This window comes from Ailuropoda melanoleuca, chromosome 6, assembly GCF_002007445.2.
Source record: "Ailuropoda melanoleuca isolate Jingjing chromosome 6, ASM200744v2, whole genome shotgun sequence".
Classification (NCBI taxonomy): Eukaryota; Metazoa; Chordata; class Mammalia; order Carnivora; family Ursidae; genus Ailuropoda; species Ailuropoda melanoleuca.
The window spans coordinates 118,986,989-119,014,044 of NC_048223.1; the positions used below are offsets into that span (position 1 = coordinate 118,986,989).

Consider the following 27,056-nt stretch of genomic DNA (forward strand, 5'->3'; position numbering starts at 1 on the left):
ATGTGGGGTATGCGGTTCCAGACCTGTTGCCGGCTGGGAAGTTGAAGGGGGTCATGAGTCAAAGAACGAGGGAAACATCTAAAAGCTGGAAAAGGCAAGGAAGTGGCTTCTCCCCTCGAACTTCCAGAAGGGAATGCAGCCCTGCTAGCACTTTGATCTGAGTCCAGGGAGATGTGCTTCAGACTCTCTCTCTCTTTTTTTTTAAGATTTTATTTATTTTAGAGAGAGAGCATGCACAAGTTCAGGGGCGGGTGGCGGGCGGAGGGTGAAGGAGAAAGAATCTGAAGCAGACTGCACTGAGCCCAGAGCTGGAGCCGGGGCTCGATCTCACAACCCTGAGATCATGACCTGAGCTGAAACCAAGAGTCAGAGGCTTAACCGACTAAGCCATGCAGGCACCCCCTGCATCAGACTTTTGACCTCTAGAACTGGTGCTGTTAAAGCCACTAAGTTGGTGACAATTTGTTACAATGGCAGTAGAAAACTAACAGGGCTGGGTTTTAGGCTGTGCCTCCGCCCCCACAGGGGGGCTCCCTGAGGACGTGCTCGGTGCCTCATTCACTCTGGATCCCTGTGCCCAGAGCTGCAGACATTTATGAAACTCTTGCACATGCCGGGGAATTGTGCCTCCGAGTTCAGGGCTGGAGTGGTGTCCCTTCCTCTCTCTTTCCAAATCCGAACCTTCTTGATGGTGCCAGTGGGAGTGGCGGCCAAGCCTTGGGGACCTGCTGCCGGCCCAGGCTAATCTCGGCCCAGGACAGGCAGCGCAGGCACTGGGAGCGCTGTGCTGGCTTAGCTCACCACTAACAGGGTCTTCAGAGGGGACTCCCTGCAAAATAGGATTCGCAGGTGGGACGCAGAATGAGCACACGTTTTTTTGGTGCCGGAAATGGTGGATTCCTTGTTACATTTTAAAAAGGACCATTATTGATTGAGAGGTGAAGGCAACATCAAAGGAAAAATCCACGAAGAAAGGAACAGAAGTGAAAGGAGAAGTGTGCCATTGACCCCTAGCTTCCTCCTGCCTGTCTCCTCCTTGCAGAGCGGCTCCAGAGCAGGGGGACCCCGCCCTGGTTCCCCAGGGATTCGAATTTGATTGGTTGCGGCAGGGCCAGGGCAGTGATATTTTTACAAGTTTCCCAGATGAGTGTGATGTGCAGCTGGGTTGAGAAGCACTCCCCAGGACCTTCTTGCTCTGTTCTGTTCTCACATCAGAAGCCCCTCAAACCCTAGAAGACATTACATGGCATGGCTTAGAGGCCACCCAAGCATTTTACAAATGGAGAAACTGAGGTTTAGAGACACAAGTGCCCTCCAAAAGGTGGCCCCGTTGAGAGCAAGGCCTCCATCTGTAAACTTCCTGATGGGCATTGCCAGCAACCTCCAACCAAGATGGCGCCACCAGCTTCCATCTGCGAGTGGTTTTCTTTCCGTTTCTTTAAAGTTTTCTCATTTCTTCCCAAATCCTCCTTTAAAAGATCAGCTGATCCTTTGATGGGAACAGACCCCTCTGTCTCCCCCTTCCCCTCGATGAGGCAGGAGCACCTAGTGAGTATGAGCACAGGCTCTGAAGCCACGCAGACGTGGCTCTGAGATCTGGCTGCATGGATACTGTGTGGCCTCTGAGAGCCTCAGTTTGACCAACTGTAAAACGGAGGGAATGTTGGTCGTACTCCATAGGGTCTGTGAGGTGGAAGAGACATGCGGTGCATGGAAAGTGTCCAGAACAACGTGTGGCTCAGATGTTATGATATTGTTTTAAATTACTATTGCTGTAGGGAGGGGAATGGGAATTCAAGTGTCAGTGTCACAAACAGCCATCCGTGGATGAGCTTTTTGCTGTTGCTTTTCGGCTTGCTTTGGGATGCACTTGGTGGTGGTCAGCTGTGTGCTCGCGACCTGATGGGGAGCGAGTCCTCTCCCGGAGGGGGAGAACTGTGAGTTTCCAAGTGATTGTAGGGTTCGAGGAGCACTAGCTTTGGACCACAGGCTCATTGGGCATTGGTGCCTCATTTACACTACCTGTCCTGAGGTCAGACTGTGGGGAGAAGGGGGCGCGGGACAGGGGGCGTCTCCTGCAGGAGCCTGGGCTCCCTGGGAAGAGCTGAGCTCCTGCTCGCTGTAGGATTCAAGGGATCTGCTGCCTTCATCTGCATGTGTCTATTACATAAAAATTTTCCATGCAAGTAATTGCAGAATGGGGTAACAAGGAGGATAATAAGGGGAGATAATTGTGGATAAATCAGCTTGATTACACTTTTCCCCAAACTTGATTACCCAAATTTGCAGTGCTGTGCAAAATCTCGAAAGCCAATTAAGACCTTCCAGTAATGACTGCGGAATCTGGGGAAGCCTCTCTGCTAAGTCCAGCTGGCTGCCCAACAGGTTGGGAATGGCGAGAAGAGCCCTTCTGCTTCTGCCTTGTTATATGTTAGAAACAGCCGGCAAGTTTTATTGTTATGTTTTTAAACAAAGCAATTACATGTACTGGTGAGAAGGTCCCTTCTCTTCTGCTGATCGTGTATAGAGCAATTTCGATGCACTTCATTATTTTACAAGGGGATCATTTTTTTTCCTGTGTTCTGCATTTCTTTGTTTTAAATTTTTTATTTAAATTCAATTTCCTTAACATACAGGGTACTATGAGTTTCAGAGGTAGATTTTAGGGATTCATCAGTTGCATATAATACCCTGTGCTCATTCCATCAAGTGCCCTCCTTAATGCCCATCCCCCAGTTACCCCATCCCCCACCCCCACCTGTCCAGCAGCCCTCAGTCTGATTGGCAATATTGCCCAGTTGCACTGGGTACTGGTTCATGCGAAGACTCATGATAACACTTATAAAATAATCAGTTAAAGGACTTGGGAAATCATTTAAGGCAGAGAAGCAACAGTTGATTTCTTTCGCAACATACTGTTAGCCTCCTTTTCCATTATTCCTTGGTCTTTATACTCAGTTTTTTTCTAGCTTTATTGAGATATAATTGACATATAACTGTGTGTAAATTTAAGGTGTATGGTATGTTGATTTGATACACTTGTATATTGAGAAATGATTATCACTGTAGTATTAGCTAACACCTGCATCATGTCACATAATTAGTATATCTTTTTTGTGGTAAGAACATTTAAGATCTTAGTAAATTTCAAGTGTATGATACAGTATCATTAACTATGATCACCATGCTATACCTTAGATCTCTAGAACTTATTCATCTGATAGCTGGAAGTTGCTACCCCTTGACCACCATCCCCAGTTCTTCCACCCCCCAACTCTGGCCCCTGGTAACCGTCATTCTGGTCTGTTTCAACGAGCATGGCTTCTTTAGATTCCACGTATAAGTGAGATCACGCGGTATTTGTCTTTCTCTGTCTGACTTATTTCAGTTAGCATAATGCCGTCAAGGTCCATCCATGTTGTCACAAATGGCAGATGTCCTTCTTTCTTATGGCCGAGTAGTATTCCATTGAATATATATACCACTTCTTCTTTATCCATTCATCCATGGTTGGACACTTAGGGTTGTTCCCATATCTTGGCTATTGTGAATAACGCTGCAGTGAACATGGGAGTGCCAGTGTTAGGGTTGGAGATGTCTATTTGGAGAGACCAGAGTTGGGCTGGCATGGCCCTGGGAACATTGTCGTCCCCAGTACAGAAGAGCCCAAGTCCTGGGATGGCCTCCTGGGGCCAACATTATTCACTAGGAGCCTGGAGGGAGGGAGAGAAGCTTGAGAAAGAGAAAGTGAGCAGGGAGAGAGATCCGAGAACAGGAGGGTGGTGTCCCAGGAGCCCAGGGTCAACACTAGCCTCTGTGAGTAGGGTCACAAAACCTACTGAGCAGGCAGGATGGCGATGCCTGTTGAATGCATGGCTGCATGAATGAATGAATGAGGAGTAAAACCCAGCATTTATTGGGCCTGCTTCCTCTGTGCCAGTCATCTCATTGATAATAATCCTTTTACAGATGAGAAACTGAGGCACACAGAAGTAAAGTGATTTGGCCAAGGTCAGACCCATGGACATGTATTTCAGAATCTGTGCTTTTCATTTCACTGCCTTGCTCTCCTGCAGATGAACGGATGAATGGTAGATTTCCATTTTCCTGGTAAAGAAGTAACGTCATTGAGGGAGAGGTTTTCCTACGATTACAAGCGGATCAGCTCTTCTGGTTCCTGGTCCAGGGTGCTGCTAACTGAAGCCGGGCTGACTCCCCGTACTTCCCGGGCCGACTCGGGTCCTCCTGCCGCCCCCGCACTCAGTGGAGTTGTCTGCAGCCCACCCGTGGTTTTGCGTCTACCTCCATGTTCTCTAGCCCACACTTCCGGAAACAGGGGCAGCGGAGCCCAGGATTGTCGTTAGAAGACCTGAGTTTGAGCTTCAGTTTTGTTGCTTGTCCTGCTGAATGCACTTGGGCAGGTCAGGAAGCCTCTCTGAACCTTAGCGTCCCTCTCTGGACAATGGGGATGGCAGTGCCTACTTTTTCGTTGTGAGGAGTGATGGAGGGAAGGTGTAGCACGTGCCTAGCATGCTCCTGGCAGGTAGGAAGCGCTCAGAAAGGGATCCGCTGGCCCATCCTCCCTCGCTCTGCTTCCTCTCTCCCCTTCCTTTCCCTCTGGATGTCTCTGAAGACAGCATCTCTTTGACTGTGTTACTGAGGAACCATTCAGACAGTCTGTGACATATCAAACCCAGTTCTCAGCAGTGCGGGGGGGCTGGGGTTGTGCTGTCACTTGGGACACAGGAGAGAGCGAGGTTTGCAAATCGGGGTTTCAGCAGGGGAGCAGTGCTGATGGTGCTGCTGTAGGGGGTGGGGGGACGGCTAAACACACAACTGCTGTGGACCGATTAGTCCTAACAAACCACTCTGCAGATGGGCACCCCACAAAGCCAGGCTCCCTGAGAAGAGAGAGGCACACGTGTCCACTGGGGGTGCTGGCCTCATGCAGTGGGGGTCCTGGAGACTAGGGGATCCTGGAGACTGTTAAGTGCCCCCCACTCTGGGCCCAGCCAGCAGCCAGCCTACAGCAGCCATGGAGACGAGCACAGATGTCACAGTGCACAGTCGAGCTGGGGGCGGCGGGACCCTGGGCAGGCTTTGCCCTCCCAAGTGGACAGCTCCTTCTTAACTCCTTCATCAGTGGGTTGCCCTGGAGGGATGTGGGCCTGAGGTTGCCAGACTAAATTCTTCACCGGAAGCCAGAAATTCAGATTTTGCTGTAAGAGCTCCTGGTTTTCAAGTATCAGCCATGAATTATACATTTAAAAAAAAACCCCCACTGAGCTGCCCAAACCAAATGTAGCCGCAAGTTGCTTTCGGTCCAAGGGCAGCCAGCTGCCAGCCTCTGACCGAAGATTCTGTGTGGCAGAAGATTGGGTCTTTATTGAAACAGCTGCCATGGATTTGTTTAGTCTTGATGCAACAGGTATTTAATGAGCGCTTACTGTATGCCAGGCACTGTTCTAAGCCCTAGGGCTACAGCTCGGGCCGAAAGCAGACAAGAATCCCTAGTGCCGTCTTGGAGCTGGTCTTGTGCTGTGGCCCTTCCACTCAGCCCGAAGCCACTGTATCTTTGCAGCATCGATGAGGACCCAGCTGTTCTCGATCTTCCTCTTAGGGTGATTTCCAGTGGGCAGATTGATCCTAGCCATAGAGCCCAGTCACACTAACAGGCAGCGATTACTTGGCCCTTGACTCGGGAGCTGGCCATCGTTGGGGCTGTGAAACCAGCACAGGGATGTGGTTGTGCTAGGTCAAGCCCAGGTCCGCAGGCCTGTGTGTCTGTTGGACTCTGCATTAAGGATTTGAGGGTTTGGGTGCAGGTGGCTAGGAAAACACTTAGTGATGTTTACAGACAGCCAAAGACTTTGAGGGCAAGCATGAAGGTTCTTTATCTGCTTAAAAACGACAGGCCTGGCCATGCCTCAGGTTAGAGGGGAGACGTCTGCCTTCCCCAGACCTCAGCCGCTGAGCAGGTCGTCATGCCAAAGGCAGGGGGACTCCAGCCTCTTGTCTCATGTGCTCCCCACGTGCTGTCCACCCTGACCTGGCTCCTGCCATCAGCCTCTCGTCAGATCGTGGCTGTGCCCAGCCTTTAGCCTTCCTCTCTGTGGCTGTTCCATCTCACGCCTGTGCTTCCTCTCATCTACCAGCCCAGCTGAAGATCATTCTAGAACATGGAAAAGCTGGTCATGGAGAACATGGTCAGGGGCTTCGTTCAGGTCAGGGCTCTGCTGCTATCTGTCCAGGACTCGGGTACGAAAGGCCGGCTGCCACCCTGCCCTGCTGCTAACTGCCACTGGGGGGATTCAGATAAGGTTGTAAGGAACGAAGAGCTCAAAGACACTTCGAGGGCCCCTGTTCGGAACGAGTGCTCTCTGGCTGATGTGCCTGAATGAAAATTGCAGCTCAGCAGCCCCTTCAAATTCAGTTCTGTCTTCACTGTTTTGCGTCCTGAGTGTTGAGTGGCATTCTGTTCTGCGTCAGAACTCTGCTCAGCGTGTCCTGGGATCTTGATGTGGCCTGGGCCAGGCGTGGGTATGGAGAATGCTCTGGACTGTTTAAGCTCTGGCTGAATTCCTAAAGACTTATTTAATCCAGGAGTGAATGCTTCACTGGGCATTCTAGAGTCAGAGCTTAATTGGAGACGGAAGTCTGTTAGCAAAGAAGTATATACTTTCCTCCCTCTTCTTTTACTAGTGTTTTTTTGTTTTTGTTTTCGAGTGGCTTTTGTTTGCCTGTGGCTCAGACACAGTGCGGTGGTCCCTGCAGCAATATTTTCTGCTAGGAGATATGTCTAGCCGGGAGGATGTTCATCCCAGAGAGGAGAGCTTGGCCGGGGGAAGGGGAGCTAGGGTCTGAGCTCCAGGAAGCCCCGAAGCCGGTGGGAAGCGGATTCCGCGGGTTTCCTGGAGTCCCAAGCTCAGTGGCCTGGCTCGGCCCATAGTCACCTGTCCCCCACGGCTCACTGTCACTGGCCTATCACCACCCTAGTTATTAAGCACCTGCTTTCTGACGTCCAGGGAGAGGACTCCTCACTGCCTCAGGCTCTGGGGCACCTCAGCCTGAGGATTTTTAGATGGGTTTAGGGGAGCAGGTTTTGGAAGGAAACCCCTTTTGTGAAGGACCTGACCTCTTCCCTTGTCTCTCCTTTCTTCTTGCTGATTTTTATTCATTACTCTTTCTGTTGTTACACTTGACTGAAATAACACTTTCCACGAGCATCAGTTGCTTTGGCTGATAAAACACTTAATTTTGCAAGTACCTTTTGGGCCAATGAGCAAAATCATTTTAAAAAACTTTTTGGTGTGGAAATTGTCAAGATACCCTCCACCAGTTCCGAGCACTTTGATTTCATCTGCCCCTCCTCCCCCTTTATTGGTGGAGTATTTTATAGCAAAGCCCAGGCATGACCTCATTTCCTATGCCAATACTTCAAAAACTTTAACCAGTGAGAACTTAAAAAACAACAACAACAAAAAGCAACAAAAAAACTGAACAGCCCCCCAGGAACACAATACCATTTGTAAACCCCGATCAAATGAACACCTAATTTCTTTGAATCGGGACCCAGATAAGGTCCCTACATTCTTATGTGATATGCATGTTTTTAGACATTTTTTTTTAATCTGGAGTTTTTCAGTGATCAGTAGTGTTAATGCCAATTGTTGAGTGCTTCTCATGGACCCCAACTATGATCCCAAATTCTCACGACTTTTTAGCAGGGTTTTCTGCCCATTTTACAGACGGGGAGGGGGCCTCAGCTGCTTCCCCAGGTCATGAAGCCCCAGCTGGACCCGATGTATTAGCTTTTGCAGGCTGTGTTTGTGTAGACCAGGATTTTCTGTTTGAATTCAGACAATTAAAATGTTTTCTGTCTTCTGTTTTCTTCCAGAGGGAAGGCACCCTCTGCAGAAACGTTCAGAAATCGGTGGATTAAATGTTTGGACTTCTGGGGTGATGCGCGTAGTTTTGAACATTGTGCTTCTGCAAAATATACTTCCATGTACGCCTCTGCCCCGTGGCAGGCGGGTTTGCGCGTGTCCTGTGGTTTCTGTGTCGTGGTTTGAATGTGCTGTTGTGGCAGAAGACAACTCTTGGGGAGGGGCCGTCTGCTGAGTGCAGTACAGTCTGCTCTATGCTGAGTCCGTTGTGCGTGACCTCACCGTTGGTTCCTCGCTGCAGCCCTGAAGGTGGGGGTGGGGGGTGGAGGTGGTGGTTATCTCCCTTTGGAGGAGGCACCCAAGGCTCAGAGAGCAGGTGTCACTTGCCCAGGGTCACATAGATTGTAAGTGGCAAAGGTAGAACAGAAGCTGTTCAACTCCACAGCTCTGCTAACACTGTATTTCTGTTGCTGTCTTGCCTTCTCTGCTATCCGCCCCCCTTGGGGGTCCCTGCTCCTGGATCCCGCTATGCCAGCATCTCGTCCTGGAGAATTTCCAATATACAGAAAGGTTGTGACAGTAGAATGATCCCCCCTCTGCTCCACCTAGATTTAGCAATTAGCATTTTACCCTATTTGCTTTATCTTTGTAGTTATGTGTTTTATATACAATTTTCTGAACTGTCTGAGAGGAAGTTGCTGACAGATCATTACCCTAAGCTCCCTAAATGCATCTCCTGAAAAGAAGGCGCTCTTCTCCATTCCCATGTCCTTACTGCACCGAAGGAAATTAGCAGTATTTTCCTAGGATCACTGGATATCTGGTTTGTTCCAGTCCTGGTATTGCCTTAGTCATCCTCAGAGTTTCTTTTTAATGGCTTTTCTATTTTTTTGACCCAAGATCCCGTCAAATGTATGTTACATTTGTTTGTTTTGTCTCTTCAGATTCTTGTAATCTGGAACATTCCATCTAGCTTTATTCCTGGACTTGTTTAATTATTTCCTTGAGGGCATTTGACTTGGAGATGCCGTGTGTTTCGTGTAGCGTGTGTCAGAGGCTCACAGGTGTCTGTGGTCCCAGTACTGGTGACCACCGGAAGGGGAGGCAGGATAGGGCCATGTTTCTAAAAGCTGAATGAGAGCTGGCATGAGCAGGTAGTCTGGGTCAGTGGCTTGGTTTTATCCGTGCTGCCTACTCTTGGTCCTTTCTCTTCCTTCCTGGAGCTGGGTAGATCATTGACATTTCCAGGCTCAGCCCACGTATTTCCACCATTGTCCCATCCCATCGTGTTCAGGAGGGCCCAGCCAAGAGGTACATGCTCTGATGCCCCGTCTTTACCCCCTTGGCGAGGAGGGATTCTTACCCTGGGGCTGTGGGGATAGCCGTACATGACGCCTGAGATGGGACGGAGAGGTCTAGCAGTTTATTAGTCATAGATGCTCACAGCATGGGAGGAGGACAGTGCCCACTGGGCAGGCCTAGGAGGGGGGCAGAGCGAACCTGCAGGGTCTGTGGGAGGTAGCTGTGTAGTACCAAGAGGGTGGGGTGTCCCTGGTTCCTGCAGGAGGATGTGATTGACTTGTTCCTGGGCTGGGATTGACGGAAACCCAATACTCAAGGATAAGCAGGAATTGCACCTGGTCCCTTGATAAGGAGGATTATTTGGTGGGGGAACCTTACCTGAGGGGGCAGAGTGGGGCAGGGAGCTTGTGGTCAGGCTCCCTGAAGTCTGTGTGGTTTCAGGGGTTGGGGCAGGACACAGTATCGGGCTGTAATTTTAGGCTTTCCCCCGCAGGGCGACAGCACACGCCCATGCCCTTCTAAGCACTTCACATCATTACCCTGTTTAGTATTTGTACGGGCCTCTGAGGTAGGTGTTCTTGTCAGCATTACTTGGCAGAGCTAGGAGCCCACGGCCCAGGAAGGGAAGTGCCTTGCCCGAGATCACGCAGCCAGTAAGCGAGAGTGAAAATCCAACCCAGGCTGCCTCTCGGGGCTCTGTCCCCGCAGAGTGGGAAGGACATGAGCATTGGAGCCAGCCTCTGCCTGTCCCTCGGCCCCGGGTGGCCATCCTCCTCGCTCCGCCTGCCTTCTCATCCTTTGTGAGGCTCGCTGCAGAGGAGAAAGAGCATCCCCAGGATAGGGTGGGGGCTCTGGGAGCCATTCCTCATCTGGGCCAGGGCTGGTCTCCTGGATGCCTTTCTCCCCAGTGCAGGTGAGCGCCAGGTGGCTTTGCTGTGGGGGCACCTGCTTGTCCGAGGGGCAGGGAGCAGGGGGCTGGTGGGAGCAACTTCTCAGGGGCTTCAGTTCTCTCATGCTTTCTTCCCTTCCTGCCTTCACAACAGATGTCAAACTGCCGTCTGTAAGAATCTGATCCCAGTCTTCACACTGACTGAGAACTGAGATCCCCATGTTGCATTTCCCAAGAGTAAGGCTGTATTTCTAATTGTGGAAAATGGTATTTCTTATCAAAATAATTGCAGATGCCTTTACACTGGCGGGCAGTCTGTGTGTGTGTGTGGATTTGCTTGTTCCTCCCTGAAAGTTCCAGAGTGTGTGCTCAGGAGGACGTGGAATAGTGGACGCTCCACGGCACATGGAGCTGTGGTAACTTAGGCTAGAGACCCTTTGCCTTGTAGCCTCAGTGCCGCCATCTCTAGAATGGGAATAACGGCAATGGCTATCTCACAGGGCTCTTCTGAAGAGGAAACGAGTAACGTCAGAAAGCACCAAGTCAAGGACACATACAAGACAGCTCCAAACGTGATAACTAGTATTTTTATAAAAACTGTTACTCTTGTCTTTGGGGCGGCCAACGACCAAACTCAGGAGAAGGCTGTGTGGGAGCAGGTCACTGGCCTGCTGGCTCACAGAGATGATTTACCAGCATGTTCTCTCTGCAGCCTCATCTTACCCCTTGCCCCAGGACTAGCGGTAAATGCCATACACTCCTCCCTGTGTAGCAGCTGCCTGTCTACTGACCACATCCAGAGCCCACGTGTCAGTGTTTTCCGTCTCGCACAGGAGAGGCCCACGAGAGAGGGCAAGACCATAGTTCAGTTAAGAACCAGGCTTTACTTTTTGCTCTTGCCTGGAAAACTTCTTTACCACCAGTCTTGTTTTTCCTTCCTGCACATTGCAAGGGTCAGAAGTGACTGCCTGGGCCATTGTTTGCTCACAGAATGGCCAAGGGATGAGTGGCAGCAGCTGACATCCTGTCTGATCCTCTTTCCCTGGCATGCAACCTCACTGTCCCCGGGTTAGGGGTGAGGGGTGAGGGGTGGGGCATCCTTCTCAGACCCACATCGTGTCCCCAGCGCTGTTCATGCCCACCTTGCAGGAAGAGCAGCCACCTGTGATCGAGGCCTTCAGTGCGCCATTCACCGTGCCAGACCCCAGCTTTTCTTACCACTAATGGCAGCAGTATTATTACTGCCCTGGAAGGTATGGCCATCCTGGGGGTGGGGGGGGGAAAGGTAGGACGTCTCAGAGAGGTTAAGTGACTTTTCTCAGGCCACCCAGCTGGCAAATGCCAAAGCAGGGATTTATACCAAGTTTAATGGTCTGGTTAAGTTCATATTTCAGTACAGTCTTGTGGTATTTTTGGTTGTGAGTAAAGGAGGTAGAAATCTGTGCCTAGTGTGTGACTGAAGTGTTAACCTTATCTTGAGAAAGGTACGTTATCAAGGTCCATGACCTAAAGGTCATTGGCAAAACTGTGGAGTGTTTTAGAACATGTTGGGGGAGATCCTGGGGCTTTGAGAACTTGACTTGGAGTTAGAAGAGGCATAGGGGACAGAGCATCGCTGTTCCTTGCCAGTGAGATGTCAAGATATGCCATTCTGGGGGCGCCTGGGTAGCGCAGTCGTTACGCATCTGCCTTCGGCTCAGGGCGTGATCTCGGCGTTCCGGGATCAAGTCCCACATCGGGCTCCTCTGCTGGGAGCCTGTTTCTTCCTCTCCCACTCCCCTGCTTGTGTTCCCTCTCTCGCTGGCTGTCTATCTCTGTCACATAAATAAATAAAAATCTTAAAAAAAAATAAAGATGCCATTCTTCTGGGTTCCTACGTGAACGGTGATAGATACACATCCCGTAACAGTTCCGGGGGGTCAGCGTCCTCATAAGTGGCTGTAGGTTAGAAGCCATCTCATGGGTCCGACTACTGGAACACTTGTAACCTGACATCTCCTCAAAGCAGAGTGGGCTGGTGATCTGTGTAGACACTCTCATACCTGTAACTGAAGATTTCAACATCTCATTCCCCAGTCAGTCGGTACTTAGGGTCCCTTGACTGTAATCTCTGCAAGAGTGGGGACCATGTGTGTTTTATTCACCAGGGGTCATGGGGCGATACCTGGCAGATCACAGGCACTCAGTGTTTGTTGAGTGAATGAACAGTAGGCGAAATGATGGTCCGCTGTCTGTCCCCTACTGCACTCCTTCCTATATAAGCAGATATCGTCGGCTGCTTAGTCAGGCTGGGCTGTGAAAACAGGACTGACCAGCAGGGGAGAGAGAGAGAGAGGGAGGGACAGAGAAGGAGAATTGATACACGGTTAGATTAAGATAATTGTCAAATTCAAGCAGCCAAGAAATGAAAGGAGTATAAGTTGGATCCAAATCCAACAGCAAGTTGCCTGACTTTGGGCAGTTAGAATTTTCATGAAAGAAAATGATATGTTTACTTTAGTAGTAACTCCTTCCTTTTCCCATCAAAACATTTTGACCTGCTTCCATGACCGCCGCGGTGCTGGAGATGATCTTATGGCTTCTCGAGGTGAGTTTAGATGACATGCGGGGGTGCGCCCCCACCTCCACGGTCACGGGGAGGGCACGGTCGCCCCCTCTCATTTGTCCTTCCATCTTCCCCGCCTCACAGGGGAAGCTCTTGAAGGTCTTCACGGAGAGGGCAGGCGAGGCTCCAAGGCAACGGCACCAAAGTAGAATTTAATAGCAGTCTTTGGTTTTCATTGTGTTTATTTTGACATTTACCAGCTGTTTATGGAGGGAATGCTGATTTCATAATTAAGCAGTGGCATGAAGTTTCTTCTAGGCTTTTAGTTTACAAAGTGTCAAGGAAAGTCACGGTCCGGAGGAGGGGGGGATAAGGCAAAACTGAACAGCTCGGTTCCTGAAAGGCCAAAGCGGGGAAGCACCAGCTTTCCCACCGGAGCGCTCTGTGCGTCTGACTGTAGTGATCACTTGAATCCCTGGGGGTCTTGTTAAAAATGAAGATTCTGATTCGGTAGATCTGGGCGAGGCCCCCAGATTCTGCATTCTTCATAAGCTCCTCCCCGGGAGGCCGATGCCCTGCCCCCTTGTGAACCAAGTTTGGATCCCTAGCTCAGCAGCGTTGGCTCCATGGGGCAGCTGGCTGGAGATGCCAGCCCTCTGGCTGCTCCCGGGACTGGCTGTTTCTGTAAGCACAAGACCCCCTAGTGGATCCCGGGCACATTCGTGTTTGGGAAGTGCTGAGCTAACGGCTCTGGGGGTCCTCATGCGTGCACAGTGAGCTACAGTGAACAGGTCATTAGAGGCCATACCTGACCTCCTCCCTGGAATCTGGGTTTCCATTTCTTGGCTTCCAGACCACCTACAGAGAGCTTGTGGAAGGGAGTTTCCAGGCCTGGGCTGTGCTTTCTTGGTAACCGCCCTGTACTGTCTCCAGAACTTTCCATTCTACCACATGTCCACCTCTGCCCCCGTTTGCTTTCTGAGACTCAAGTCCTCTGCATAGCTGCCTTGCTGTCTGAATTCTCAGAGGCAGACACTGGTGGCTGGAGTGTGGCTGGAGAAGGGACATCCATCTTTCTTGGCTCTGCTGCTCCCAGAGGACATATAATTTGCTTGACAGATGCGTTCTGGCTACAGCTCCTTAGGGTGGGATGTGGAATTGTGCAAAAGGCTGGGTGCACGAGGCTTTAAAAAATAGCCACGAGGATAGTAACACCTGGGAGACAAGTGAGGGGAGGAGGGACGTACTCAGTGGTGTGGCCGGCTGCATGGGGAAGGAATAGAGATCAAGGTTCTGGGGTCTCTGAGAGGGGAGCTGTGGGCCCGTTACAGTGATGACAGCCGGTGGTTGGCATATAGTTATTTTAAAGCCACATCTGTCATCTTAAGCAGCCCTTCTCTGATGGGACCTTGCTATGCCCCTGCCGAGAGGGGGAGTCCATTCCCCTCTTGAATCTCGGCTGACCTAATGACTCACATGTCACCAGATGACACCACAAGACCTCCGAGACTAGGTCTGAAAAGACATTCAGCCTCTGCCTGGCTCTGTCGGACCCCCATTCTGAACTGAGTTCGCCAGGTGGAGAACTGGGCTGGAGGGTCAGTCTGACAAAGCAAACCATATCCCTGCAGGCTCTGTCCCCCTTGGCTCCCCCCTCCCCTCTGTTTGTCTCTTGGTGGTGTTTGCTTTCCATCCGCCTGGGTGTTGTGGGCTCCCAGGGTGGGAGGGCTTGAGAGGGTGATGAGAGGAGGACATGGATGCTTAATGCTGTCTGGTTTCTTGGCACCAGCCCCAGAATGCTCCTCATTCGCCTTTTCCTTCCCTCCCTTCCTTTCTGTGTTCCTCCTGCCCTGCCCTTTGTCCTCTCTGGAAGGCTTTTCTTGCTCACTCTTCCCCCTACTGGAGAAGTGTCAGCGTGCCATCGGATTAAGGGAGGGAAGTGAAGACCCATGGTTCTTTCCCAGGGGCTGCCAGCTGCTCTTTCACCTTTGCTCCATGTCAAGCGCATTTCCTTCCCAGAGCTGCGCTGCTGCCCTGGCCTTGCCCCACTCCGAGCCCCCCCATTCTGCCCTTTGGCTCCTAGTTCACTTTGGGGCCCTGACTTCTAGGGTCTTTGTATGTCAGCTTTGCAGCTCTTCTTTATGCCTGGAATTGGGCTTTGCTGCTCACAGAAGGTTCTGCAGAGTCTCAGTAATTCTTTCCATCCAGTTTTCCCTCCCAGGGCGGCCTGTGATTCCCTTCTCCTTCCCCAGAGGCTGGATTCTCCACCGAGGGTGCGTGAGAGTGGCCTTCTCGGAACTACAGGCAACAGATGAGCGCTCAAGCCCTCACACGTCTGTCTTTGTTTTGTTTCAGTTTTACAGAGTTTTTGGATCCGTTCCAGAGAGTCATCCAGCCAGAAGAGATCTGGCTCTATAAAAATCCTTTGGTGCAATCAGACAACATACCTACCCGCCTCATGTTTGTAAGTACCGTGGTTTCATAGCTGATTGGACCAGTCTCCCGAGCATGAACCAAATGGGTTCTCATTTCTGCTTTTCTAACCCCCTGCTGAAGACACTGAGCAGCCCGGAGGAAAGAGGAGGTGAGGAGCCCATCATGTTAAACTCGATTCCAGATCATGACGGGCGCTGCTTGGTCCTGTGAAAACTAGTAATTGCCTGCCACTTTGCAAGGAGAAGGGACCCGCTTAGCTGTGCTGGGCTGAGTTGTTTCCAAATATTTACAGTAAGATCAGCCTAGAAACAGATTTCCCTGCTCCATTTCCTTCGAGGATAAACCTCAGGCATCATTGATAGCTCTGTTAACCGCCCTTCTGGTTCTAGCTGGTCAGGTGACCACGGATGAGAACACCTTGTATGACTCAATCTCTGGATAGTGCTTTGTATCTCTCTGCCTCTAGAACAAACGGGCCAGCATCCAAATAGCTGGTGGATATAGTGGCGTTACTTTTACCTCTTCACCTTGACCCTGTAGCTATCGAAGCCTTTTATATATCACTTCCTATGGGCGGGGCCCTTTGCTGAGAGCTTGAGAAAGAAGGATAATCTCATTGAATCCCACCCAGCATTCCAGTGAGAAAGCTGTCAGTCTTGTCCACATTTGCAGGTGCAGGATTGTGTCCCAGAGGAAGGAGGGAACTTGCCCGGATCCACACAGCTAGTGAGGGGCAGAGCCAGGATTCAGATCCAAGCAGCAAGGTCTGAGCCCTATGTCAGCCATGAGGCTGCCCTGTAGGGTGGGAGCCTCGTGTCCAGGATTCCTTGCGGATGTGAATGGCCTCCTGGGGAATTGCCATCAGGCCTTTCTCTAGCAGAGGAAATATTTAAGCTCTTCTTTGTTACAGAACAGTAACAGGACTTTTGGTTGGCCCGCCTTATAGCTTGAAGTTTATTCCTGTTGACCAGCCATTGTGTCTTGTGCCTCTGGGAACTTAAGTGACTGGGCCAGAGAGTTCTTCGAGCACATGAGGAATATTTCTGCAGTTTTTTTTTTTTAAGATTTTATTTATTTATTTATTTGACAGAGGTAGAGACAGCCAGCGAGAGAGGGAACACAAGCAGGGGGAGTGGGAGAGGAAGAAGCAGGCTCATAGCAGAGGAGCCTGATGTGGGGCTCGATCCCATAACGCCAGGATCATGCCCTGAGCCGAAGGCAGACGCCTAACCGCTGTGCCACCCAGGCGCCCCTATTTCTGCGTTTTGAAAGAAATACCTCTTATTTTATGAAGGAAATCTTGTTAATTAGTGATGATTGGAAAGATCTTTGTGTCTGCAAACATCCTGAAATGCTTAGAACATTACATGAGCATAGAAGTATTATTTTAATTGCTGTTTAATGATTGCTTTTCCGCTGGAAACTAAACTGGATTTGGTTAAATTTCAGGGGAGTTGAAGAGTTCAGGCATTACCTAACACTTGAGTATGAAAATTAGACTTTTTCCATTTCTGATTTAACTCAAATCTTCTATAAATCCTAGAAATAAAAAAACTAGCATATGTCTAACTAGTTTACTCCATGGTTTTGAAAGGGGGAGGCTCCTACTTACCACTTATCCCCATTCCTTCCAGTTTTTACATATTGTGTGCTATAAAACACAATTTGGAGATGAATGTTCATTTGAAATATTGTGAGAAGTTTGTGCCCATGTCCTAGATTTATGAACAATGGATTGTTGTGAAGTCTAGATACAAATGCCACAAATATTCTGGCTGCAGACACAAATAGGAGGGGACGCATTTGCATGTTGGATTGGCTGCAGTAAAGGACTTATTCAGTACTGTGATTCTCAGAGAATAGAAGTGTATTCAGCCTCAAATCCTGATTCCTACCCTGGAGTCCCCTAATGAGATAAGTTCAACCTTTTGTTTTGTTAATAGTAGTTGATGCATTTCATTCATTTGGTCACAAGATTTAATGGGATTCCGCAATAACACAAGGAAAGCAGTAGATACATTTATAATACATGTAACCGAAAGAGGAAAAATACTTCATCACCACATTAATTAGATTTTTTTCTCCTGGATTTTCGGAAGAGTTTAATATAAAATACCATTTGTTTGCTTTGATCCTTGNTTCAACCTTTTGTTTTGTTAATAGTAGTTGATGCATTTCATTCATTTGGTCACAAGATTTAATGGGATTCCGTAATAACACAAGGAAAGCAGTAGATACATTTATAATACATGTAACCGAAAGAGGAGGAAAAATACTTCGTCACCACATTAATTAGATTTTTTTCTCCTGGATTTTAGGAAGAGTTTAATATAAAATACCATTTGTTTGCTTTGATCCTTGAAAACCTTCAGATGTTTATGGAAGACTGTAATAAAACATGTTTTTATACCATGTTTTAAAACTGTGTTGGTTTCCTTAGAAAGCTCCAGTTTTGCTACTTAATACATAAAAATAAATCCTGGGGTCTCTTCTACTTTTGGTTGGAATGTTTTAATCTAAAGGCAAACTCTTTAACTTTCTAACCAAAGTGTTATTGAAAGGCAGCTGGTAATAACCCAGATGTCTTTTGATTGGGAAATTAGGCCTCTGGAGGGGTGTGTGTGTGTGTGTGTGTGTNTCTTTTGATTGGGAAATTAGGCCTCTGGAGGGGTGTGTGTGTGTTCACGTGTGTATTTTACAGCAGCCACTTGTTCAGCTGTCACAAAAGTCGTATCAGAATGGTAGGGGATTGAGTTGAGCAGAGTGAATGGTGATTACATCACCAGGAAGCCCCCCTCATTTGTTCTGCCTTTGGCACTTTCAGGGAAGATGACTATGTCTGTCAACCTGGAAGTTGAATGTGTAGTTGGGTTGTTTGATTCTGAGAGTTCGTTTCCCCTGATGACTCTGGGTTCCTGTTGAGCAGAGAGACAGACTGAGAATTCTTTTCACATACACTGAGTCTTCAATTAACATTTTCTGGATGTTCCCAGACCATTAGCTGCCTTTATGGACGGCTGCTCCCTTATTCAAAAGATGCCGTGGTTCCTTCCTGAGTGTGTGGGGTTTATCTTAGCATCTTTGAAAATCTACTTTTTTGTGTAGGAAGACTTTGTGCTGGTTTTTGCTTTTTTTTTTTATTATACTTTTTGTTGCTGTCTTAGTAGTTGTGTCTTTGTACATTCAGGAAACACTTCCAGGAGCCTGCTGTGGGTAAGGAAAGCCATAGGAGCTTCAGGTGATAGGAAGTCAAATCAGACCTGGGGGGGAGGGGATATCCTTAGCANCCAGGAGCCTGCTGTGGGTAAGGAAAGCCATAGGAGCTTCAGGTGATAGGAAGTCAAATCAGACCTGGGGGGAGGGGCTATCCTTAGCCGTCCTGTAGTATCCTGGGGGAGATGGTACTCTAGAGAGAAACAGAATCTAGGAAGGGCTAGAGGCTCAGGTAAACTTGTAGGGAGCTTCATCACCACCATCATCATCACCATCACCCCTGTCATCATTATCATCACCACCATCATCACCACCATCATCACCACCATCATCACCATCACCACCATCACCACCATCATCACTACCATCATCATCACCATCACCACCATCATCACCACCACCACCACCACCACCACCATCACCATCATCATCACCATCATCACCACCATCACAACCACCATCACCACCATCACCCCTGTCATGATTATCATCATCACCATCACCACCATCATCACCATCACCATCACCATCACAACCACCATCACCACCATCACCCCTGTCATCATTATCATCATCACCAACACCACCATCATCACCATCATCATCACCATCACAACCACCATCACCACCATCACCCCTGTCATCATTATCATCATCACCATCATCATCACCCACCATCACCATCATCATCACCATCATCACCACCATCACAACCACCATCACCACCATCACCCCTGTCATCATTATCATCATCACCAACACCACCATCATCACCATCATCATCACCATCACAACCACCATCACCACCATCACCCCTGTCATCATTATCATCATCACCACCATCATCATCACCACCACCACCATCACCACTATCATCACCATCATCACCACCACCATCATCATCACCACTACCATCATCACCACCACCACCATCACCATCGTCAACACCATCATCAACATCACCACCACCATCATCATCACCACCATCATCACCATCATCCTCATCGCCACCACCATCACCATCATCACCACCACCATCACCACCATCACCACCACCACCACCACCACCACCACCACATCATCATCATCACCATCATCATTATCACCACCACCACTACCACCATCACCATCATCATCATCACCATCATCATCACCACCACCACTACCACCATCACCATCATCATCGTCACCACCACCATCATCACTACCATCATCATCATCATCACCACCATCATCACCACTATCATCATCATCATCATTATCATGGCAGTAACAACAACCACCAACATCTCTTGAATATAGGAATTGAGCTTGCCACTTTACAGTGGCATCTCAGATAATCCTTCTCACCATCTGTTGAGGTCAGCACTTTTGTAATCCCATAATTTCAGTGGAGAAAATGAAACTGCAGTGAGATTTGGCAACTTGTCCCAGGTTATACAACCACTGGACCTGGCGCTGAATGCCAGCTGCCAGAGGGCAGGCCCTCATAGACCTGCTCGACTGTGATATCTCCGAGGGGACTCAAGGCATGTGGAGAGGTGGTGAGTCGCGGATCACACGCAGAAGACCTGGTGTGTAAAGGCACAGAAACAGGAGAGCAGGGGCCCTGTGGGCCCAGTGAACAGGAGTGTGTTTAGAGTATCTGTGTGAAGGGGGCAGAGGAAGGCAGGGGTAGAAGCCGACTGTGGACAGCTTCAGCTTAGTTAGTTATTACTTCATTCCCCGAGAGTTACGAAGCACCTGCCTGAGCTAAGAATGGTGCTGGGTGATGGAGGTGCACAGCTGAACAAGCTACGGTTTCCCGTCTCATGGGGGATGCAGACGTGAACATGAACTGGATGGTCACAGGCAAGCTCTTGAACAGGTGAGCTCAGGTAATGAGTTGAGGGAATGGTCGGCATTCCCCAGTTGCTCTCCTTGGCTTAAAAAAACAAATCTACCCAAGACCCGTCCTTTGTCCTGTCCATAACAGTTCCAGAAGATATACTTCTGTAGAATATTACTGATACCGTGTTGATTCGATAACGGGTTTCCTATTTTAGTAGAGGATGCTTCCAAGGAAGACAGAAAGTCAATTTTGCAGGGAGGAGGGAAGGAAAAGAGACAAAGCTGGCTTGTGATAGACAGTTTAATTTTTAGACTTTTTGGTAAAGTCTTAGACAGCTCTTTTCTCTGCGATGGACTGTCATTGTTTACCCACAGCAGGGCCTTTTCAGCTGTCTGCACTGCTCATCCCGAGTTGTCTCTATAAGCAGTTTTCAGCACACCTTTCTGTCAAATGCTAGAAATTAAGGCACTTTGCGCCCATTGTTTGTCTGATATGAATGAACTCCAGTGACAGGCTCTTCCCTAGCTAACATCCTAACGTCAGGGCGCTCGGCTTTGACCCCTTTGTTTGTTAAAAGTTCTTGGTATACTTATGCCCCTCCCACTTCAGACATGCTAACCTGGCTTTGTCATTTTCCAGAAGCATCCTGGCAGTGCTGTGCCTTGCATCAGTGCCCGGGGTGACCCACCTTCTGGGTGCAGCAGTGGCTGGGAACTGACAGCACTTCCTGTGTTGGTTTCATTGGCCGATGCACAAGGCAGGTCCTTGGTGAAGATGTCGGTCACGTAGGGAATGGCAGGGAGAGCCTGGGCAAATGAGGCTCTTCGCTGTCCCTGACTTCTTCCCTGACCGCTCAGATCTAAGGGCGTAGTGGGCCGGAACTTAAAACACTTTATTCCCAAATGTCTGTTCTCAGGATCCTGGTTCTTCTTTACTGGTCTGGGTCATTTGTTCAGTTTTCCCTGGGAAATAGTGACATTGTAGCCAACAGCCAGCATTCACTGGATGCTAACTCTGCTCGACTCTCTGGGTGGGGAGGTGCCAGAGTGAACTGCCTGAGATCAACTTTCTAGCTATGTGGCTTGGCAGAATCACTTCTCCTCTCACTGCCTCGGTTTCCTTATCTATAAAAAGGGGCTTTAATAACATTTCCCTCTCCCTCCTGTGGTGCTGAGGATCACATGGGATGATAAACTTACAGCACTTGTGCTTCGGGGCACAAGAGGCATTCAGTAACTGCTGGTGAATTCGAATCCTAGCAACAATATTTGTTAGACCCCATCTTATGGATGAGGAAACTGAGACTCAAAGAGGGAAGAGGCGGGGTGACTTGCTCAGGTCACAGAGCTGATAAGTATCAGAACTGGAGCTTGAACCCGGCTTTCCTTAATCTGAGTCTGTTCCCTACATTTCCCTCTGCAGAGCACTGGCTTCTCAGCCTGGAGCATAGCATCGTGCAAATCCAGCTGTGTACCAGATCCTGCCTAATGATTTACATATTATCTTGATATTTGGGTTGTGTGGAGTACAATTCATCAGTAGCTTACAGAATGTTCTTTAATGCAAGAATGATGTCAGCCTCAGTTTCCCCATCTGGAAGATGAGGCATTTGGGCTTAGGTGATCCCTGTGATTCACGACTCCAGACCAGGCAGCATGGCACCCCAGGTTGGGGTGTCCTGGGCCCACCAGGTGCATGCCTTTGGGAACTCAATCTTCGCTCCGAGTTCTCGTTTTGTGAGCTGTGCAGGAAGGATAATGTTTCCCCCATCAGAGTAGTTAGAAGATTGGATAAATGTGAGGAACACCCGTCAGACGTTGTAGGCGCTTAATCCATGACAGTTGCCACTGACATTTCTGTGACTTACCCATGTTCCTGGATCTGAGCCCCCTTACTTCCTCCTCCATCTCCAGAGAAAAGGCATTTACTATGTTTTATTAATGCTTCTTACTTCTAAGGTGAGAACTCCTATAACACCATGGTTAAAAAGCACAGAGCTTGATTTAAACAGCCTGGGTACAAATCTTCATTTTACCACTTATTAGCTGTGTGCCTTTCAGCAGGTTGTTTAACCTCTCTGTGCCTTAGTTTCCCATCCATAAAGTAAGGATGTATTAGTGTGTTAATTTGCCTCAAGTGCCTAGAACAGACCATAGCCTTTAGTAAGTTTTCAGAACACGTTAGCCCTGGTTATCTAACTTACGTATGTAGGCTGAGCAGCCCTGTTCTCATAACTAGTGAAGAAAACTCCAGCCTGAAGAGAGTTCAGCCTGTCCCCTGCATCCCGCAGCAGTGATTGGCTGGAACTCATTGTTCTGGTCTCAGGTCCCATTTAATAAGCACTAACCATTCACTGTCTTGCCACTGGGCTCATTCCCAGGATTTTCAAAAAAAAAAATTTTAAGCCATTGAAAAATTAACTTGAGAGAAAAACAGTACTGGGGAAATTTTCCTGCCCCTTGTTTGTCCTCGATATCCACATCTGTTTGGAAGTAAAAGTAATCACTCCCCCCCCCACGCCCATGTCTCTATGTCCATCTTATCTCCGTGGCCTCAGGCGGCAGACGAGCAACCTCTAAAGGCTTGTGTCAGAATTGTGAGAGGGGTGTCCACCCAGCATAATTCAATCTGGTTTGCTGGGTGAAAGGGGGATTCATTTCTCTTTTACTCAGTTCAAAGGTGCTCTTGCCCAGAAGGAGGTTGTTTTCCTAATGTGTTGGCTTCTGGGACTAATCTTTTAACTCCCATCTTCTAGTTGGAAAATATTTGTGAAAAGGGGAGCATGTGATCAATGTAAATATGTCTCTAGCTATGCTGATTTGAAGACTGGGCTGTCCAAGGATGCGGCAGATATGTTTTCAGGAAGAAGAAAGGGGATTGGAGCCCAAATGTCACTAGGATGGGGGAGGAAAGATGGCCACACAGTCATGGGCAGACATTTCTGTGGCCTTCTGAGTGGGTGCTTTGTCTGATGCCTTCCCTCATGTGGAGCTCATGAGCTGGGGAGCCCTGACCCTCCTGGGTGCCTAGCATTGGCCCAGGAAGCAGTTCATCAGTGGTTCTAGAAATGAGACCAACATGCATCTACCTAGGAAAATCCTAGAATGGGTGAAATGAAGTGCAGTCTGGTTGGGCCATCAGAGCGAGGATCTGTTAGAAGCGGGGGAGCTCAGGGAGCAGTGCTCAGGGAGACCCCCTTGGCCATCAAGCTGTGGGCCTGGAGCCACTGGGTAGCCCTAGTGCCTTCTTCAGCCCCTCCTCATGGGCCTGGAGCTGTCGGTGTCCCCTGTGGTGTCTCTGTCTCCTCTTGGTTGGCACATTCCTTCTCAGGATCTCCTGTAGGCAGCCTCTGCAGTAGGGAAAGTCTTGCCAACTCATATCTTTTCTGGGGTTTTATTCAGTCTAACCTTAGAGTAAGTCATCTGGGATTGTCTTGTAATGTTTCTTTCAGTCGTGCATTGTTCTCATCTTTGACTGTCAGTGGGGTCATTGCAGAGCTGTTCCCTGCTCAGTGAGCTGCTTTCCCCTGTTTGGGAGTGTGTGGTCTGCTCTGCATGCCCGAAGTGAGAGGAAACAAGGAGCTGGGGGCTTTTTTGACCTTAACCATAACTTTAGACGTCAGCACGCAAGGGCTTCAGTCATCAGTCTTTCAACACTGAATGTGTGAGTCAAAACTCTGACCCATTGTTTCTAAGTCACCAGCATCAGTATCGTTTGAGATGCTTGTCACAAAGTGTAGATCCCCAAACACATCCTGTGAGTATACTTGAGGGACTCAGCATTGTCACTAGCCCAGCTGTTATTCAAGGGTGAGAGCCACTGAGGCACTCATGGGGACGTCCACAGATTTGGTGGAACTATTCACTTGCAAGGGAGTCTTGCTTTTTCCAGTCGCCTTTGGGGAAACCCTCTGCTTCAGTTCTTCATCTCCTCTCATACAGCTGCCCTTAGACTTGTCTTCTTGAGAATGCCCTCCATGGTGATAGGACCTGCTCATTTGGTGTTTAAACAGCTAATTCATTCAGGGTCACAGCTGATAAGGAGGCTCATCGCTGGTGACTACCATCGTGGTGGGAAAGAGATTGGCCAGTAAGGAGAGGGGTTTTCTCACGTCTCATGAACTGCCTCTAATGACGGTTCCCAAAGAGGAGACCCCAAGATGTGCTGAGCTCTGGCAGTCTGGTTGTACAAGTGCGTGGACTATCTCTAGTCATTGTGAAAGACTGTTCATTTGGGTGATTTCTGTTTTTATAAGAGAAAAGTGTCTTCCGGCTGTGCCTTAGCCCTTTCCACAAAGTGGCATTGCATTAGAGTACAAGTGGAAGTTTCCAAAAGCGTGAACACTGTTTCCAAAAGTGAGGACAGTCGTTCCCATACCCCCCCCTTCCCACCACTGTCTGTCAGGCCAGTGGTGGATTTGCAGGGTATTTAGTCCCTTCCAGTATTGTTATCCTGAGATGTTATGATCATAAGGAAGTAACTGAGGTACTTTTTTCTTGGTTGTTGGAATGTTGAAAGCAATGACTACGTAATTGTAGAATGCTGAGTAAAGGCTAGACATGGCGGGCAGAAAACCTGGTCTCCAAAGCCTGGCCTTGCTACTCACCAGCTTTATGTCCTTGGGCACATCATTTAGTCCCCAGGCCTGGCAGAGATAGTCACAGAATCATCATGAGGGTTTAAGAGACGCCGGTACCTGAGGCTACCCAAACACAGTTCCTGCCTCATAGAGAGTTCTATAATGAGTGTTGCTTGCATCTGAATCCCACCAGCTTGATTCATTAAACACTTATTGCACTTTTGTGTGCTTTGGGCCAGGGGAGGGGAGGGGAGGGGAGGGGGGGAAGGAAAAGATGTGGCAAGCAAAAGGATTAAACTCTGCTTTGCAGAGGAAATGAAATTCAACAAAAGAACACCAAAGAGAATGAATCGATTAACTCTAAGCAAGTCCAACATGCTCCCATGTTGCCAGAGAGCTGGGGATGGGAGGCCAAGGGTTCTTTTACCCTTCTGCAGGGGAGGATGTGAGGGGGTTGCTGGCAAAGCTGAGTCATCGTGATTATAGGTTATTCTTTTCTGTTTAAAAAGCCACCACTTTAAATGTGGCTCCCAGCAATTACAAATCAATTATAACCCACAATCAGACCTCCAATTTTTTTAAGTCTTCCAAGTCTCTAAGTATAGATATAAATCCTTTTTCTTTGTGTGAGGTCAGGAGTTCAGTAAGATCATTCAGCTAGTGATTCTAAATGAAACTAACTTGAACTAATTATCAGTCAGCCCTCTGATAGCAAACTGCTGTCCTCATAAGGGATTATTTGTTATTTTTTTCCAGGCAATTTCTTTCCTCACACCCCTGGCTGTTATTTGTGTGGTGAAAATTATCCGGCGAACAGACAAGACTGAAATTAAGGAAGCCTTCTTAGGTAGAGTATTCACAGTTCCTGCTCTAGGGGATGGGACTGGACTTAATTAGATCAGTAGATTTTAAAAATCTCTGTTGCACCCAACTGATTTTTCCCTTGGTCAAATTAAGCTTGGGAGAAACAAGGAAAGGTAAACTTTTAACCCTAAGAAGAGCCAATGCACAGAGGGTAAGCACCTCACTTTCCTTGGCAGCCTTGTCGCTGTCCATTGTGCTGAACGTGAATGTCCAAAACATCTGAACTCGTCGTACTGCTCAGGCACGGCAGAAGGGCAGCTCTTAGCCAGGAGGCAAAGAGAATCTGAAACTGTCACCATTGACTGTCCAATCCCACATCTGTGGCTAATAAGCCCATGTTACAGGCATTTCAGAAATCAGCCACAGACTTCTTGACCAATCACCAAAGTTCAAAAGCAGATGTAAAATACAATAGACATTGGAAATAAACTCCGTAACTCATATTTTTGGGGGACATTTTGGCAGTCAAGCAATTGTTACTATATAAAGAGTGCCACAATCTTTGCCAGTGATTATAACACCATTGTTATAAATTCTCCCCAAGCTAAGCCATACCTGCATGTGACACGAGTTTAACATTTTTAAGATTAAATCCATTTTTATGATCTTCATGTGAGTTAAATGACTGAGTAAATGACAGTATTAAAAGAAAGCAAAGCTAATTGGCTTGTTTAGTAACCAAAATAAACTACCCAATAACCAGGTTTTCAGCTTTTTGATCATTAGGAAAACTGAATTATGTTTATTTTTTGACACCTCAATAAAAACTATCCAGACCCTCACACAAACTGCTTTTGGTATGTTGTATGGTCTTACCATTCATTTAGTTAGATATCATATCTGGAAAAATGAGATTCCCCACATCCAAGGGTATGTTTGCAAATTATTGGGCTTTGAGGAAATGAAAATATCACAAAAATATGGTCTTCTCTTTTCTTTGTGCAGGAGTGAGGATAGGGGCAACATCTGGGGTATGCAGAGCAGTTAAGGGGTTTTGTGCTCTGAAACAGGACAGGGAACATTTCTTACATAACCAGGCTTTGGTTGGGCTCTAATAGAACAGAATAGAATCTCTCTCCAATTAGCTCATATAAATTAGGGGTTTCGTTACAGGGCTGTATCAGCAATCTCACAGATACCCAAGAATCGGGGGGGAAGAGGACAGAGGAGCATTGTGGGGACTGGAATTGGGAGCCAGGCCATCGGGGGTAGAGATACACTCCTCTCCGTAATGCGTCTTCCCTCTTCTCCTCACACATCCTGCCTAATCCTCTAATGCGGCCCCATGCCTTTGGTTTCTATGAGGTTTGGGCTTGCAGTGGTGGTGCTCCTGTCCCACACCTGTAGGACCATCAGCTCCAGCGCCCACCTCCAAGTTGCTCTGTGTCTTGCAGACCAGACTTCCCAGGCAGAGCCTCTGGCTTGACTCCTTTTTCACACCTGGACACAAAAGTCATGAGTCTCTGGTCAGCCTGTAGGTGACCTGCCTCGGATCAGGTGCGTACCTAGGC

The 27,056-nt window shown here is 48.4% G+C and overlaps 1 protein-coding gene across 1 annotated transcript in view; it reads left to right on the forward strand.

The window, feature by feature from the left end:
• Positions 1 to 27,056, forward strand: part of PLPP4 (phospholipid phosphatase 4) — a 251,593-nt gene that overhangs the window by 139,611 nt on the left and 84,926 nt on the right. Inside the window, exons 3-4 of the mRNA XM_019795492.2 lie at positions 14,927 to 15,086; positions 25,438 to 25,528. Coding sequence (XP_019651051.2) covers positions 14,927 to 15,086; positions 25,438 to 25,528 — 251 coding nt within the window. The remainder of the gene's footprint in view (positions 1 to 14,926; positions 15,087 to 25,437; positions 25,529 to 27,056) is intronic.